The following is a 14766-nucleotide window of genomic DNA, read 5'->3' as shown; positions in this document are numbered from 1 at the left end:
CGCCCGCGACCTTGAGAAGACCACCAGTGAAAGACCCAGAAAATCGTCTAGAGGGTGGCTTGAAAGTTCACAAAATGGTCCATGTTCCTCCCAGTAACAATAAGAAGAATGGTGCCATGAGAAAGTGTCGAGTGTGTGCTAAGCATAAGATTAGAAAAGAAACAAGTGTCATGTGTGCAAGCTGTGGTGTGGCTCTCTGCAAACTTTCATGTTTCAATGTTTATCACACGAAGAAAAACTACTAAAAAGGTATGGAAAGACATTTATTGCATAAAATATTGTATTTTTAATAGTTCCTGAAAATTTCATTTTTAAAAACCAATTTTTGTTGAAGTTATTTAGAAAAAAGTAAGCACATGCATCTTAGCGACATAATGTTTAAAAGGCCTGCCAGGACAGGGGTGGGATTTAAATACCCTTCGCGCCAGTCAAGGAGTTAATGGTTGGCTTTTCCTGTGAGCTGTTAGTTCCTCTGATGCGTTAATTGCCATCTTTCAAGGATCACTTTAGCTTTTGTTTTGTTTTTTTTCTTTTCTTGTTGTTTTGGAGTTTGCCATTATTGTTATTTAATCTGTAGGTTTAGTTTCCTGGATGTGCTGCCGTAGCTTTACTTGAATTTGTATTTTTCATAAGGCACGACGGCAACACAAAAGAAAAGAAAAACAATTTTAGTCAAAGAAAACTCATCATATTATAGGACAATTAACAAACACATGAGAACTTTTATTACCTTGAGGGGGGAGATCCCTGGATTATCAGTATCACTTGTGAATGTAATAGCCAGAAAATGTTGTCATTGAATAAAATGCAAATCTGTAATGTAACTGCCTCATCTCACGCACTTGTCATAATTTTTTATCTGTATAATAAGAATAAATATTGATACTCTTACTAATGGAAAGCTGAACAATTGGTAGAAGAGAAAATGAAATAAATGTGAACATATGAAGATTTGAAGAAATAGATTCTGTGCTAAATTGTCATACGGTTTGGCAAACAAGTTTTATTTTGAAGAATTCCATCTTCTGGGATTTGGCGCCATGTAGATATTGTGTTAACCAACGTTTCGGAGGAATGTATCACCTCTATCTTCAGGGTATAAGAAATCTGTGAGTGATGAACAGACACCTGCTCATGCTGGTTCATCATTCGCGGATTTCTTATACCCTGAAGATGGAAGCAATACGTTCCTCTGAAACAGCGGTTACCAAATAACTACACGGCACCACATCCTAGAAGATGGCATTCTTGATGGTCACTGTCGTGAAAACCTCAAATCTTACAAGATTTATTTTTATGAAATTTCGTAGTGTGAGAGATCGTAAACGTGTACAGGTTTGTGTGGTGAAAATATCGGTCATTTGCTAGTGCAGAGCGTTTGGTTATGTTTAACTAAAGTCCGTCCACTCAGAATAAAGTTCTCTCTAAGGACAGACAGTTACATGCTGCACAGTTGTTCCTGACTGTACCATGAACATAGTAAGTGTAATCATTCTTGGAGCCAGCTTTAAGTTGCCACTTAAGTTAGCCATAGGCACCCTTTAGGACTCCATTGGGGGTGGTGTAGGGGTGATGATGGGTTTTACTAGAAGAATGGTGTGGACTGACTATTCTAACTGCTAAAGTAGGGCCTGGGAATTAATGATGAGGAAGACTGGGCGTCAGTAGGATTCCAGGGTATGGAATATTCATAAAGATTTAAGTTGGACTCTGCCTTCACAAGCAGGTTTGATGGGTTATCTTAAGTAAGTTGGGAACTTTTTTTTTATTGCTAGTGGGGTGGGACTAAGTACCTTGCACTGCGGCCACTTCTGGCCTATTGTACTAGCCCCAGATGATAGGTGAGGGTGATTGTGGAGCAGTTGATGGAAGGAAGATTGGCAGGGGAAACCAAAGTACTCGGAGTAAACCTGCCCCAGCGCCACTTTGTCCACCACAAATCCCACTTTACCAGACCCCGGGCCGCTGCGGTGGGAAGCCAGCGACTAACAGCTTGAGCTCAGCCATGGTGGGAACTTAATTCTGTCCCAGTCATGTTAGCAGGCTATAACTCAGAATGGCTAGCAGGTGCACACTCAGCTGGCACCAGTCCACTCAGTCAGGAGGCAAAGTATCACTTCAACTGGATACTTATCAGTTGACTTATATTGTTATACAGACACAGTAGTTCACTCTTTCTCTATGATATTAGGAAGATGGAAGTTCAACCACTTTGAACATTTCCAAAAGACTGTTTGTGTTTAGTTACTGAGTTTATTGTCTTGAAAGCCAAAATGCTTACTAAAGTGAAGATTTAGGATTTGGAGCCAGATAACACTCAGGCATGTCCAAACTCATTCACTGAAATATATGGAATATTTAAACCTAGCTTCTCTGAAGAAAGGCATCTTTCCTGTTTCACAAATTTTAGCTGAGGATGTCACCCTCCAGAATTTGATTGGCTGGTTTAACAGTTAGGAGTACACAAACATTTTGCATTCCCCAGTTAGAAACAAAAGCAAGTGATATTCAGAGTAGGAGAATTCGACTGCTGACTGCCAGTTCCAGTACTTTAGGGCGATGACACACAGGGTGGTTTTTGCTGACTCAATGCATAGTTCTGTTGCATCAGATGGGGTAAAACAGACAAGGTGGTGCTTGCCAACAGGTGGCAGATTTGCCGACTCTGCCTGTCATCTGCAGGCGGTGCAGTGAGCGGTTTGAAGAATTGCTCCATAGATTGAATACATTCTCAGAAGTTTCTGACACGGCTGCTGAGTCGGCGTGCATTGTATGCCTTGTCACAAGGCTGCGGCTGAGTTGGCGAAAACCACTCCGTGTGTCATTGCCCTAAATCTATGTGGTGCTTTTTTTCCTGGAAACACTCCTCTAAAAGTTAGAACTTAGAATTCCAAAAGGAAGACTGACCCTGTATTCTGGTCTCCTGTTTCCAATTTACTGGTGAAGCCCTCTCTCTTACATCTAAATGCAGAACTCACCAAAGTTAAAGAATCTGACTAGCTCACTTGGACCAATTTGGTGATGGATGCACAAAAGTTATTCTGAAACAATTGAATTAATTTGATTTGCATTAAGGTAATCAAAGATAGCACATTTATACACCCAAATATGGTCAGTTACATAAGCAGCAAGACTTCATTACAAATGGTAGTCATAACAGTAATATTCTTGACTCTTATCTGGGATGTGCTTGGTTGCTATCATCATTTGGACACAAGCTCTTTTGACTGAGGATTTTGTGGGCTTCCTCAGTCCCTCCAGTATCTTGATTAGGCCATGACCACTTTCTTTGAAATCTTTTCCAGTTCATCAGTCTTCATATCAGCAATCTAGCTGCTGACAGCATTGTAAACTAACCTGCAAGAAAGTAGATTGTGAACAACTGGGGTTCATTGCAATAATGCTGCTATTTTGTTTTCAAAACATACTTGGTTTGGACCTCAAAGGTTATCAGTACACAGTAAATTAAATGACCTACAGATGGTTCATGCCTTTCTGTCACAGGTGTGTCTCAGCATGATAACAGTCGTCGCATCTCGGGTGTTACTCCATTCTCATCTGCCGACAGTAGTGACGCATTTGATTCATACCACACATGTTCCAGCTGTCCTGTAGTAGATGCGACTCCTATGACTAGGCCTAGTACTCCAGGGTAAGAAAGTATATGTTCTATGGAAGATTTGAGGTAATGCCTTGTAGTCTGTTACGGTGTTACTTTTCAGGGCAGAAGAATGGAATTGAGTCAGTGTAGATGTCAGTAGCAGGCTTCTTCAGAACACTGGTAATAATGTACTGTCCATGGTTTAGACCTGGTTGTTCTCAGCAGAACGAGCATAGAATTTGGCAGAGTTCAGCAACTAAAATAAGAAATTTAGGTGGTTTATGGGTTATAATAGGGCCTCAATTACTGTGTCACTCTGTCACTGTACTTTCTCAAATATAATGTTGTATTTTAGCATCCTGTTGCACTGATTCACGTCCATGATGTGTATGTATTGACTGTCTTCTAGTGCACACAATCTCTCTTGTCACTTCAGTACATGTTTCGGAATCACTGTGCCAACCTCAGGTGTGTTATTTACGTTAAACTATTGCACTGCTCGCCATCATGTGTCGTTTATAAAATGATTTAAAATGTATATTTGTCATGTACTGTAATAAAATTTATATATTAAAATTTTGTTAAGATTTATCATCTTATACGTCCTATTTCAAACTTGCGTATTATATCAGTCTTCCACTATGGGAGTCTTTCTTCCTATATTTTGTGTATACTGCGTCTTGTGATGTGTCCTTCTCTTGTGCGTTGTATTCTCTAATATAACATGTATATGAGAATATATTTTTACTTAGGTGTTTGCAGTAAGTCTTACAAGGAGTAAACATTTTCTTGATATAGTTTTGCATAACCCCATGGACCTCAATTTTGTATAAGAAAGGCCACTACTCCAGAGATTTGTTAATCAGGTCTTTCACTATAAACTGGACAAGAAAAAGTTTGAGGAAATGAGTGACAGAGGTCCAGCACTTTGAGCCTGAAAGACCAGTGTGGGTGATGTTTGTACCTGGTGTGGGTGAAGTAATGAAGGATTGGTTGGGTGAGTCAAGGTTCAGGAACATACTGCCTCCATCTTCATGTCAAAGAGTAAATCAAGTAAACAACCAGCAAGCAGAACTCAGTGGCTGCTTCCTTGGCATACTCTTCGAAACAAAAGATGGAGGCAGTATGTTTATCTGATATGTTGATGAACTGTTAAGTAAAGTGCACAGTGCTGCTTCCTAGAAGATAGTGTTCTTCATACTTAATGCCATGAGAACCTCAAATCCCATATTCTAAAAATTCCACAACAGGCTTCTGCAACTCTAGCGTGTGATGCTTTCTGCTCAGATCTGCAAAGACCCCAGGCAGTAACAGACGTTCCCGTCCAGTCACCATGCCAGTCCATCTGTCAAGGAGCACATCTTCCACCATCAACTTCAAATGCCCCAGGGAGCTGCGTGGCACCAAGCGGAAGCTGTCTCCTGAACGTGGTGTTCTGGCTGACATCATCAACAGCACGCCCAAGAGATTTTCAGTCATTACTCCAAAGAGACAAGACGCGAAACACACTGCTCTCACGAAGGACTTCATGAAAATGGATATCATCAGCAAGAGAGAGGTGTGTACACTGTTCACAGTGAAGTTAAAAGGGTACCACATTTACTTGGGTCATGTCCTTAGTATCTGAAGACATTGTTCTTAAAGATAAAGTTGTCTCTGTGCTTAATTAAGCACTACTTTCTGAAGTTATATCGGTATTTTTTTTATTGCTAGTGGGGTGGGACTAAGTCCCTTGTACTGCAGCCACTTCTGGCCTATTGTACCGGCCCCAGATCATAGGTGAGGGTGATTGCGGAGCAATTGGTAGAATGAAGACTGGCAGGGGAAACCGAAGTACTCAGAGAAAACCTGCCCCAGCGCCACTTTGTCAATCACAAATCCCACTTGACCAGACACGGGATCGAACCCAGGCCGCTGCAGTGGGAAGCCAGCGACTAACCGCTTGAGCCATGGCGCAGCCTTAGATATATCTGTAAGTTTCTTAACCTTGACACTAAACAGAGTCAAATAGTCAACTTCACACCCCAGCTGCTGGCACCCATTGGATAGGAGACTGGGTGGGCCGCAGAATCAGTCTAGACACTTCATACAAGAGATACATATCTTGAAATATCTTGCTACTGCCAGGCATCAAATTCTGGATTCTTTGGCCATCCAGTCCATAGTCCAAACCAGCACTCTTGTTATGATTATATGGCAACCCAAGTGCCAGCTCAGAGAAGAAACCCTAGGCTTAAAAAAGGATATGATAATGTGCTGCCTTGTCAGGGCAGTCACACCCCTCAGGGGTGGTGGTAGATAGTATGGAACAGTGGTGGAATGGTGATTAACAGGGGTCAGGGGAACACTCAGAAAAGAAGCTGCTTCATTGCCGCTTTGTCCAGCATGGTTCTCATATCAAGTCATCTAAAATTGAACCAAGGTCTCTGTGATCAGAAACCATCTGCAACCATCTGAGCTGTAGCATGGCTCTGACAAGGAAATGCCCAGCTTTGATGTCATTCTTGCATTGCCAACTGTTCTGTCAATGTTTTTGGAATGGGTAGTGCCACAGTTCTTGCTGCTGTTATTTTTATGCTTCACATGAAAGCATGAAGGGGAGGACATGTCTGCTTGTTTGTCTGCATGTTTCGTCTCTGAAACTGCCAAATTTTTGTATTGTGGGGTGGGGTCTGTATGAAGTTATTCTTGGTCCATATTGGTCAACATAATCTCTTTTTTATCATGAAGCTCCAATCAAACTCTGAATTTCTCAAAATTCACTGATTGCGCAAGAAGTTGTACCTGTCATAAAATATTAATCTCATTAACACTGACAGCTTTTATTTGAAGCGGTATGTGATATCATGAGTATGACAGCTAAATGTGGTGCACCAAGTAGGTTGTTTTTGGCTGTCCTAACTGAGGTTTTTCATTGTTTTCCTCAGTTCTTTCAAACAGATGCTGGGTTAATTCCCCAGGCGACAATTGCTTCATTCAAAATTCTTTCTGATTCAACATTCATCTGTCACTGAATGTATAGATGTTGTGGATGAATTTCATTGTGCGAAGAACTTTATAGAACTATCAGTACAATAAGTTTTGTTGTGTCCCGTCCATTTGATGTTATTGATGAGTTGCAAAACTAGATTGTTATTTGGTGTCATGCAGCACAGTGTCACTATTCAAGACTGACATACTTTTTAATGAATAGATTTGAAAGGGTTCTGACAGTGGTGTATGACACTGAATTGCTGGGATTTCGGGCATTGTCCATCGTCCTGTATTCTAAAAACTAGAGAACACAACGTTTTGGAAACTGGATCTGTTTCCATCCTCGGGTGAGGGAGGCCAGTGATTGAGGCTAGGTCTTTCTAAGGGACCCAGTAGAGTAGGTGTCTCCCCCCTCACCTGAGGACGGAAACAGATCCAGTTTCCGAAATACTGTGTTCTCTAGTTTTTAGAATACTGGACAATGAAAAAAGTCCAAAAACCCAGTTATTCTTTGTAATGAATGCTTATTGTTTTGTCATTTTTTATGTAACTACAATGCACAGTTTTTTGTTTGCATCATGTTTCAGGTAAAGGGAGTATTGAAAAATGAGTGGAGCGCTACATTGTCTACTCCAGTGTCTGGTGTCAAGATGACACGATTTCATTTGTCACAGAAACATGAAAGTGACATCTCTATGCACACTGTGAGTATGATATTGTCACATGTATGAGTGAATATAGATGGGGTTTGGAGTGATAATTGAATTTATTGAACACTTACAGACTGTAACTACAAGTAACTATGTATAGTGCTAACACTAATTCACACACACTGCAGTTCACTACAGCAGATACAAAGTCTTCTCAGTCTGTTGTGTCTTCACCAGTTGCTGCCTGGTGACGGATCCAACACCATCCTTTGCTTCTATGCTCACGTTGTTACCAGCTTGTGACTGTGCCTTTACCTGTTTTGGTCAGTTGTTACCATCTTCAGAAGGCAATAACAAAATCTTAAGGAACTACTATTACATAGAACATAGTACATAAGCTTACAGTTTTGTATAAAGATTTTTAATTAAGTTAAAAATATATTATTAGTATTCTTAATACTTAGAATCTTGAACTGCTGAGGTTTGTGTCTCCGTGCCTCTTCTGTGAAAACAGGAGATTGGAGTGTTCTTTGTTGTCCTGTGAGGTCCAGGCAGTGTTGTTTCCCCCTTTTTTTTTATATGATTGGTTAAGGATCTGTGTTGTAATTGTTTCTCCTTTTGTTGTGTATTGAGGCACAACTTCAAATCTCACACAGTTTGAACTTTGAGCTACTTGTGCACTGATGTTCTTCATGGAGTTATATCAGGCTTTGTAATCAAGAGTTTCTTCTTTAAGATGTAATGCTTTTATCCGACAGAGTAACCCTGTTGTGACAACTCCTCTCACTTCTAATCGTACGCCATACCGCACACCAAAGTCTGTCCGACGAGGCGAGCCTTCCAGTGAACACCGCATCTTAGGTACACCAGATTATTTGGCCCCCGAGTTGCTGTTACGTCAAGAACATGGTAAGCACTGCAGGTTTGAGACTTGTCCTGAATTGAGTGTTCTATTTGTTAATTGACATGCATATGAAATTCTTCTATGTTTGCATTATGTGTATAATGATATTTTTTTGAAACTGTCTGCACCAATCAGTGAATTAATAGGAGTCCAGTGAGACTGTAGCTTTGTACTGTGACCTCAAATAGGCCTGTTATAGGAGTGGGATGAGACAGGCTCTTGATAGAATGGCCTTCAAATGGGCCCCTTATCATAACTGGTAACTGAAAGGGAAAAACTAAAGGGCTCAGAGAAATACCTGCCAGTTTGTCCACCACACAGCCAATGTGCATTGCCCCATGAACTGGTGCTGACATCTTATTTTGTGTTTACAGCCCATGTTATGGTAAGTTCTTAAATCAGTAATTTTTCAAGTTTGATTTAACATTACCCAGGACTACAGGACATGTGCACATTTAGTTTTGTGAGAAGATCAGAACAGTGGCTACAGACATCAGCTGATGCCAGATGACTCTGAATGCCCAAATAGTTCTCTTGTTTTGAGAGAGGACAAATGCATTGAAAGTGATGAGCATCCTGGAAGGGCCTGAGTCTCCAGAAGTGAATCAATATCTGATTACATTATTTATTTCGAAATAAGAGGAGATTGATTGCATGTGAAATATCTTCTGAGAGTGTAATTTCATATGTCTTGAGTCAGGATATTTTAATCAAAGATTTAGGAATGAGATATGCCTCAGCAAAGTTTGTTCTGGGATGTGACTTTCCCGCAAAACTTCAGGAGACATCTGCTGGATAACGCAGCAGCACATCCCAGAAGACATTTCACAGTATCTTTCCCTGTTTGCCAACACAGGGACACATTAACAAATTTCTTTTTGTGTAATGCAGGGGCGGCAGTGGACTGGTGGGCCCTGGGTGTGTGCTTGTTTGAGTTTATGGCGGGCATTCCACCCTTCAATGATGGGACACCCCAAGATGTCTTCAATAATATTCTCAACAGAGGTAATAATTTTGCATGTTATTTTTTTCACCTCTTCACTGCATAATTTTTGCCATTTTCTTCAGCTCTTCTGCCTTTCCAGTCCGTTATCTCTGACTGGTGAAGATTTCCTTACCTCCTTCCTCTTGCCTGCATTACTAGTTTCTGATTTTTCCAAGTCAGTCCTTTTCCTTCCCCCTCTCCTGACCCCATGTGGTGCTACCCTGTTCTGCAAGACCCATCCTCTTTCATCCATGAAATCCAAAGAGGCAACATGTGCCCCCAAATTCAGTTTTGACTGTAGTTCATGTTTTCTGTAAATTGTTTGGATCTTGTTTCTGACATCAAATGAAAGCAGCCTTTGCCCTGTCTCTTTTTCTTTGTGCACTGGGTTAGTGTTTATTTTTCTAGTATATTTTCTTGGCAAGATTATCTTATGATTCTATTTTATTTTCTCATTTTGACCTTTAACGTCTGAAGTGCACTGATTGATACAGTGATGGGTATGGTCGTCATAGTCAAAGTATCCTGATTTGTGCATTCGGGCATTTAAATGCCACTAGTGGTAGTGCATGCACATTCTGCTAGTAGAAGTGTATGCACAATCCTAAATATTTATTTTTAAATAGAGTAAAATTGAGTGTATGTACCATTTTTGTAGTTATCTGCTTGATGTATATACAGGCTTCAGCCCTTGCCTTTGTATGGTACTTCTTGCAGCACCCGAAAATGTACCACATCACATATCTTGCACTTCATCTACTTTTTGATTTCGTTATCTTCCAAACAACGTTTCATTGCCATTTTATGATAAAGCAAAACTACAATATTAAAACTACTATGAACTCACAGAAAACTGAATGCTCTTGCTATCTCAGCTGTGATGAAAATGTTTGTTTGCGACTTTAGTAGGGGCAGTGTTCTCTGGCAGATGCAATGAAAGCGCTTGACACTGAAATAAGGAACAAAGGATTTTCCCTCTAACCTTTCATGAACTACCATGTTTTCACTTTTCTGCCCTTCAGTCAAAAGACTTGAATATCTGAAGAGTGCAACAAAGATGTGAAACTTGCCAGCAGAGAACCAAATGATTTTATTGCTTCTAACTTTTATAGCACCAGAGAATAGAAAAATATTTCAAGTGTTACAAGCAGAAATGATTTTATGATGAAGAATTACTCTGTGAAAAAGTAGGATGCAATTTTTACAGTATGCATCAAAATTACAAGAGAAAAATGAAAATAGAGTATAACTTTTTTGTATAAATGTTTCCAAAACCTGTATTATAATGTGACACTATGTTCTTTCCTGACAAAAATAAAGTTAATTCCATTCATTTATCATAAAAATTGTATTAGATACAGAATTTATAAATACAATGTAAGCGCCCTAACAGGAATGGACATTTAAATGCAGAGCAGCAAGGGGCATTTAAATGACTCTGGCCAGCTCAAGCTACCACCATTTCAAAAGTCCAGCATGTAAAGGTTAAGCATTTACGTCTGAGTGTGTCTTGGATAAACTAGCAAGATTTCTCATGTTCTTGTATTTACATATTTTTGGCTTTGTCACTTGTAGCCTGCACTGTGTGTGTATTTGTGTGCACATGTGCATGCATGTCAGTTAACGCTGAGTGGGGTTTTATTCCTATGGATATGATCATGCTGTAATTGTTTCTCTGCTTTTGCTTGCCATTTTGTGCTGGCTGGCTGTGTACAACCACAAACTTCTNTCAAACCCCCTCACCACAATAAGGTGGAGACACCAACGAGGGGGAATAATCATATATGTTAAAATTTACGCTATCATTGCATTTAAATGTGTGATGTAACTTATTTTTAGCCTACATTCCTTATTTTGAAAATATGCAAAGAGGCTTATGATATCACCTTGCTGTGTGTCTGTGTGTCTATATATTTGTGTGTTATGTGTGACTTGATGTGCCAGAAAGCTGGAATAGTGCAGTCAGAGAAATGCCGCAGTGATGGCCCTTGCTAGGAATCAGGTCAGTAATTAGGTCTTCCAGCTCTCTGGTTTCTGTGCACTGTAACTGACCGTTAACCATGACCATGAGCTGTCCTCTTTATGTAACTTTAGTTTGGACTGCAGAGAAAACGCCTCCAACAGTTCTTCTCTTGTTAGCCTACTTTCTGCGCATGTGTGTGTACCCAGTTGTGGCACAGTGGCAGCTCAGTAAACACATTTCTACAGCAGCAAGTACACAACAATAGAAGAATTGTTGTACACCTCATTTTGTGTGCAGTCCATGTCATGTCAAAGGAAAGTAGGCAGTTCTTCCCAGAACTTATTATTTAAAATTTCATCCTGCTTGTGTGTGCTTGCAAATGAATGCCATATACCATCCCTCAAGCATTAGTTCTACAGATGTAGTGGTCACTACATGTTCTGATCACTAAAGGACCAACATCCAATGGGTAAAGTAAAAAGCTATCCCTGTACCAGGCTGTGAAGGCCCATAGGGTTGTGAGATGTTGAGGGTCCCACATTATCTAGACATTTGACTCAAAGATGGTGGTAAGGTTGTCAACCTTACGTGCTGGCTGTGCTTTACTCCCCAGGAAAATTATGTAATTAATTCCTGGTACTCATTTCTATTAGAGGCTGAGTTGACCCCAGGGCCATAGTGCGGCTGGAAGGATTAGGGCAATTGAAAAAAATCCAATGACCTCATTGGGACTTGAACCCGTGACCTTCCGGCTTGTAGCATAGCCCCTCAACCAACTACACTACCGCGTGCCCCAACATCCGATGGGTACCTGCATAAAATTATACAGAGACTACATACAGACTGTGCAGGAACTTGGCTTTATGAGCGTTATTATGCCCAGTTGTGTTCTGAGTTGGATAGTGTGAGTTCCCTTAGAGTTCTGTCTTTTTGTCTGAGTTTATGTGATGGTGGACATTTAGTGACCAAAACACACAGTGATAACTACAGCTGTACAAATGTAGCATGGGGATCGGTATCCAGTATTCATTTGCGGGGTAACTTAACGTTTTATTTTGGCAGATTAAAAGATATTTGAGGCATACTTTGTAGAACTTTGTGAGGAAGTGTATGCTTTTGCAGACACTTATGCCATTGCTGGCACCACTGTTACAGACATCCCATGGCCACAAGAAGAAGAACAGTTTTCACAGCCTGCCCATTCTGCGATTGATGCTCTTCTCACACTGGACCCAACTCTGAGGCCTGCAGCTCCTCAAGTGAAACAGATGTCCCTTTTTTCCGAAATTGATTGGAACAATCTGCTGAGTGCTACACCACCATTCGTGCCACAGCCTGATGACAGTACCGACACTGTCTACTTCCAAGGTACTTTATGTGGTTCAGAAGGTTTGCAGCAAGACTGTACCTGCAACTCTGTGGTACAATAAACTGCTGATTAGTTGTTCAGCTACTGAAAGTTCATCAACATGTTCCAAATTCCTCTGTGGGATCCTGTATTCAGCCTGTACATAGTTATCTGCTGATTTTGTTTTGGTTTTGTTGGTTACATGGCAGGCTCTTGTGAACCGGAAATGAACCTCCAGGTTCCGTGAAAGGTTGGAATTTTGGAACTAACTGCATGACTTTACTCCTCAAGAAACGATCTGCCTCTCTTTTGGGAAGGGGGGGGGAGGGGTTATAGCATGCTCAGTATCAAGGCTATATAGTGTCGTATGGTAAGATAATGGGTGAATGATGAATTGGAAAGGATATGGAAGGAAGCAGTTGTGTTGTAGTTGAGGTACTAGCCTGACATTTGGCTGGAGGGATTGAGGAAAGCCACGACAAACTCAGTAGGATAGTTGGTGTCCCAGCTGAGATTTGAACTGAGCACCTCTGGAATGTCATTCTAGATCATTACCATTGCCCCAGCCTGCTCAGTCGCACTGCTTGATGCAGTTAGTCACCATTGCCAACTTGATAATGCAGCAGAATATCGGTCTCAATAGTTTGAAGCAAGCCAGGATTGAAAGTTTGGACTTTCTGAATGTGAATCAAGAATATGAACTGCAAAACTGTGGCACCTGGCAATGATGCACAGGCCTTTCCTTTGTGTTCCATAATGCCAGGACTGTGTATCTTCATACGTTTAACATCTGAGGTTCTGTGGCGATGCAAACTTGTATTTTCATGACTTATGACACATAATGAGCAGGTTGATGTAACTGTAACACTTCAGACATCTACTCAGGAGGTATTGTATTCAAATTTTTGCTGCGAGATTGGTTAACCTAATTAACCCATCCCCAGTTATTGCTGTAATGCAAGAGGATACAAGAGGAATTCCATCCTACATCAGCAGCAGTTGATGGAAGTGGTGCAGGACCTTGCTTCAGCTGTTGTAACATCTGTCTGTTGCTATGACAATTTGAAATTCACTGCAGCTTGTACAGAAACCTGCTGTTTGACATGCTGTTGGACATTTCAGTGCACATAGCCTCACAATTCATGTACCAACGAATGATTTTAGTACAGGGTGTCCAGAAAGTCCGTACAGGATTTGAGGATGTTTTTGTTAATTGTTACACATGTTGAAAAAGTAAAACACCGAAATGAAGGTTAACTTATGTTACACATTTCTACACTCGTTACACAAAGGTATTGGTTTTCTGCCAACCTTAAGGAAGGTAGATCATTAACAGTGCACTAGCTCATGTAGTCTTAAAGCTATTTAATCTATTCTCTGGTAACAGGAAAATAAAATACACTATACAGAAATCAGAAAGTAATTTGTGCATTAAAAAAGCCAAAGACCGGTTACATGAACATACAGTGAACAGTAAGTTGAAATGAAAATACCAAGTAGACTTGTAGATCGAGCCACACTACCTGTACACTGTCTGAGCTCTTGCATCTGGCCACTCCCAATTGGTGGTAGGCCCAAGAGCATTTACGATAATTCTGACCAAACCAAATGGATGCATATTTACCATACTAAGCTGTGGCCACTCTTTTACCAACCAGCAGCATAATTAGGAAATTACATGTAATGGCAATTTTGTGGTTTAAATAATTGAGAAATATTCTGACTAAGGTTCTGAAAAACAATTCAGAATAAAAATGGAAGTTATTACCAGGTGGGATCAGGCTGGGGTGTGTTTCAGTTTGGAGCCCAAAGGTTTATATTTTACATTGTTGCCTTTCCCCTGTTGTATTACAGCCGTTTGTCTCTGGTTGCTTGAGACTGTACTCATAGCTAGGCTTGACGATTGCACTGCTTGAGAGTTTATGACACACTTCTGTGCTCTCCTGAACTCCCATACTTAACTGATGAGAGGGGAAGGGGTTGGAATTTGTGTAGTGGTGCACAGCTTTGTCACCTGCTAGTCTTATGATGTTGCTGTATCGTTGATAGTGCAGACTTCAGTCATAATCCTCATGGGGGCACACTCAGCCCCATTCACCTTACTATCTACCCTTACACTTAAAGAAGTTCATGCTAGTTGCAAATTAATGCTTGGTGCAGCCTATTTCATAATAAAGTTATAGGCCATTTTCCTTTGCTCATAACATATCCACTGGAAATATTTCTCTTCATGTGCTGGAGAACTTCACCTTTCTTCAGCTAGAAGAACATGAAACTTGAGATTTTTTTAGCACATTGCCTCATTATACCAGCACTGCTTGTGATGCACTCAGTGAGAGTTT

The 14766-nt window shown here is 40.6% G+C and overlaps 1 protein-coding gene across 3 annotated transcripts in view; it reads left to right on the top strand.

Annotated features, from left to right (window-relative positions):
• Positions 1-14766, top strand: part of LOC111871057 (serine/threonine-protein kinase greatwall) — a 31718-nt gene that overhangs the window by 8983 nt on the left and 7969 nt on the right. For all 3 annotated transcript variants that reach the window (XM_023863809.2, XM_023863810.2, XM_033754090.1), the window contains 6 exons: positions 3505-3652; positions 4889-5159; positions 7162-7278; positions 7983-8133; positions 9020-9133; positions 12232-12444. In XM_023863809.2, the coding sequence (XP_023719577.1) occupies positions 3505-3652; positions 4889-5159; positions 7162-7278; positions 7983-8133; positions 9020-9133; positions 12232-12444 (1014 nt within the window). The remainder of the gene's footprint in view (positions 1-3504; positions 3653-4888; positions 5160-7161; positions 7279-7982; positions 8134-9019; positions 9134-12231; positions 12445-14766) is intronic.

The sequence above is a fragment of the Cryptotermes secundus genome, unplaced genomic scaffold (genome assembly GCF_002891405.2).
Source record: "Cryptotermes secundus unplaced genomic scaffold, Csec_1.0 scaffold73, whole genome shotgun sequence".
In the NCBI taxonomy this organism is placed as follows: domain Eukaryota; kingdom Metazoa; phylum Arthropoda; class Insecta; order Blattodea; family Kalotermitidae; genus Cryptotermes; species Cryptotermes secundus.
The sequence above is the reverse complement of the archived record's forward strand: the minus strand, read 5'-3'. Positions and strand labels throughout refer to the sequence as shown.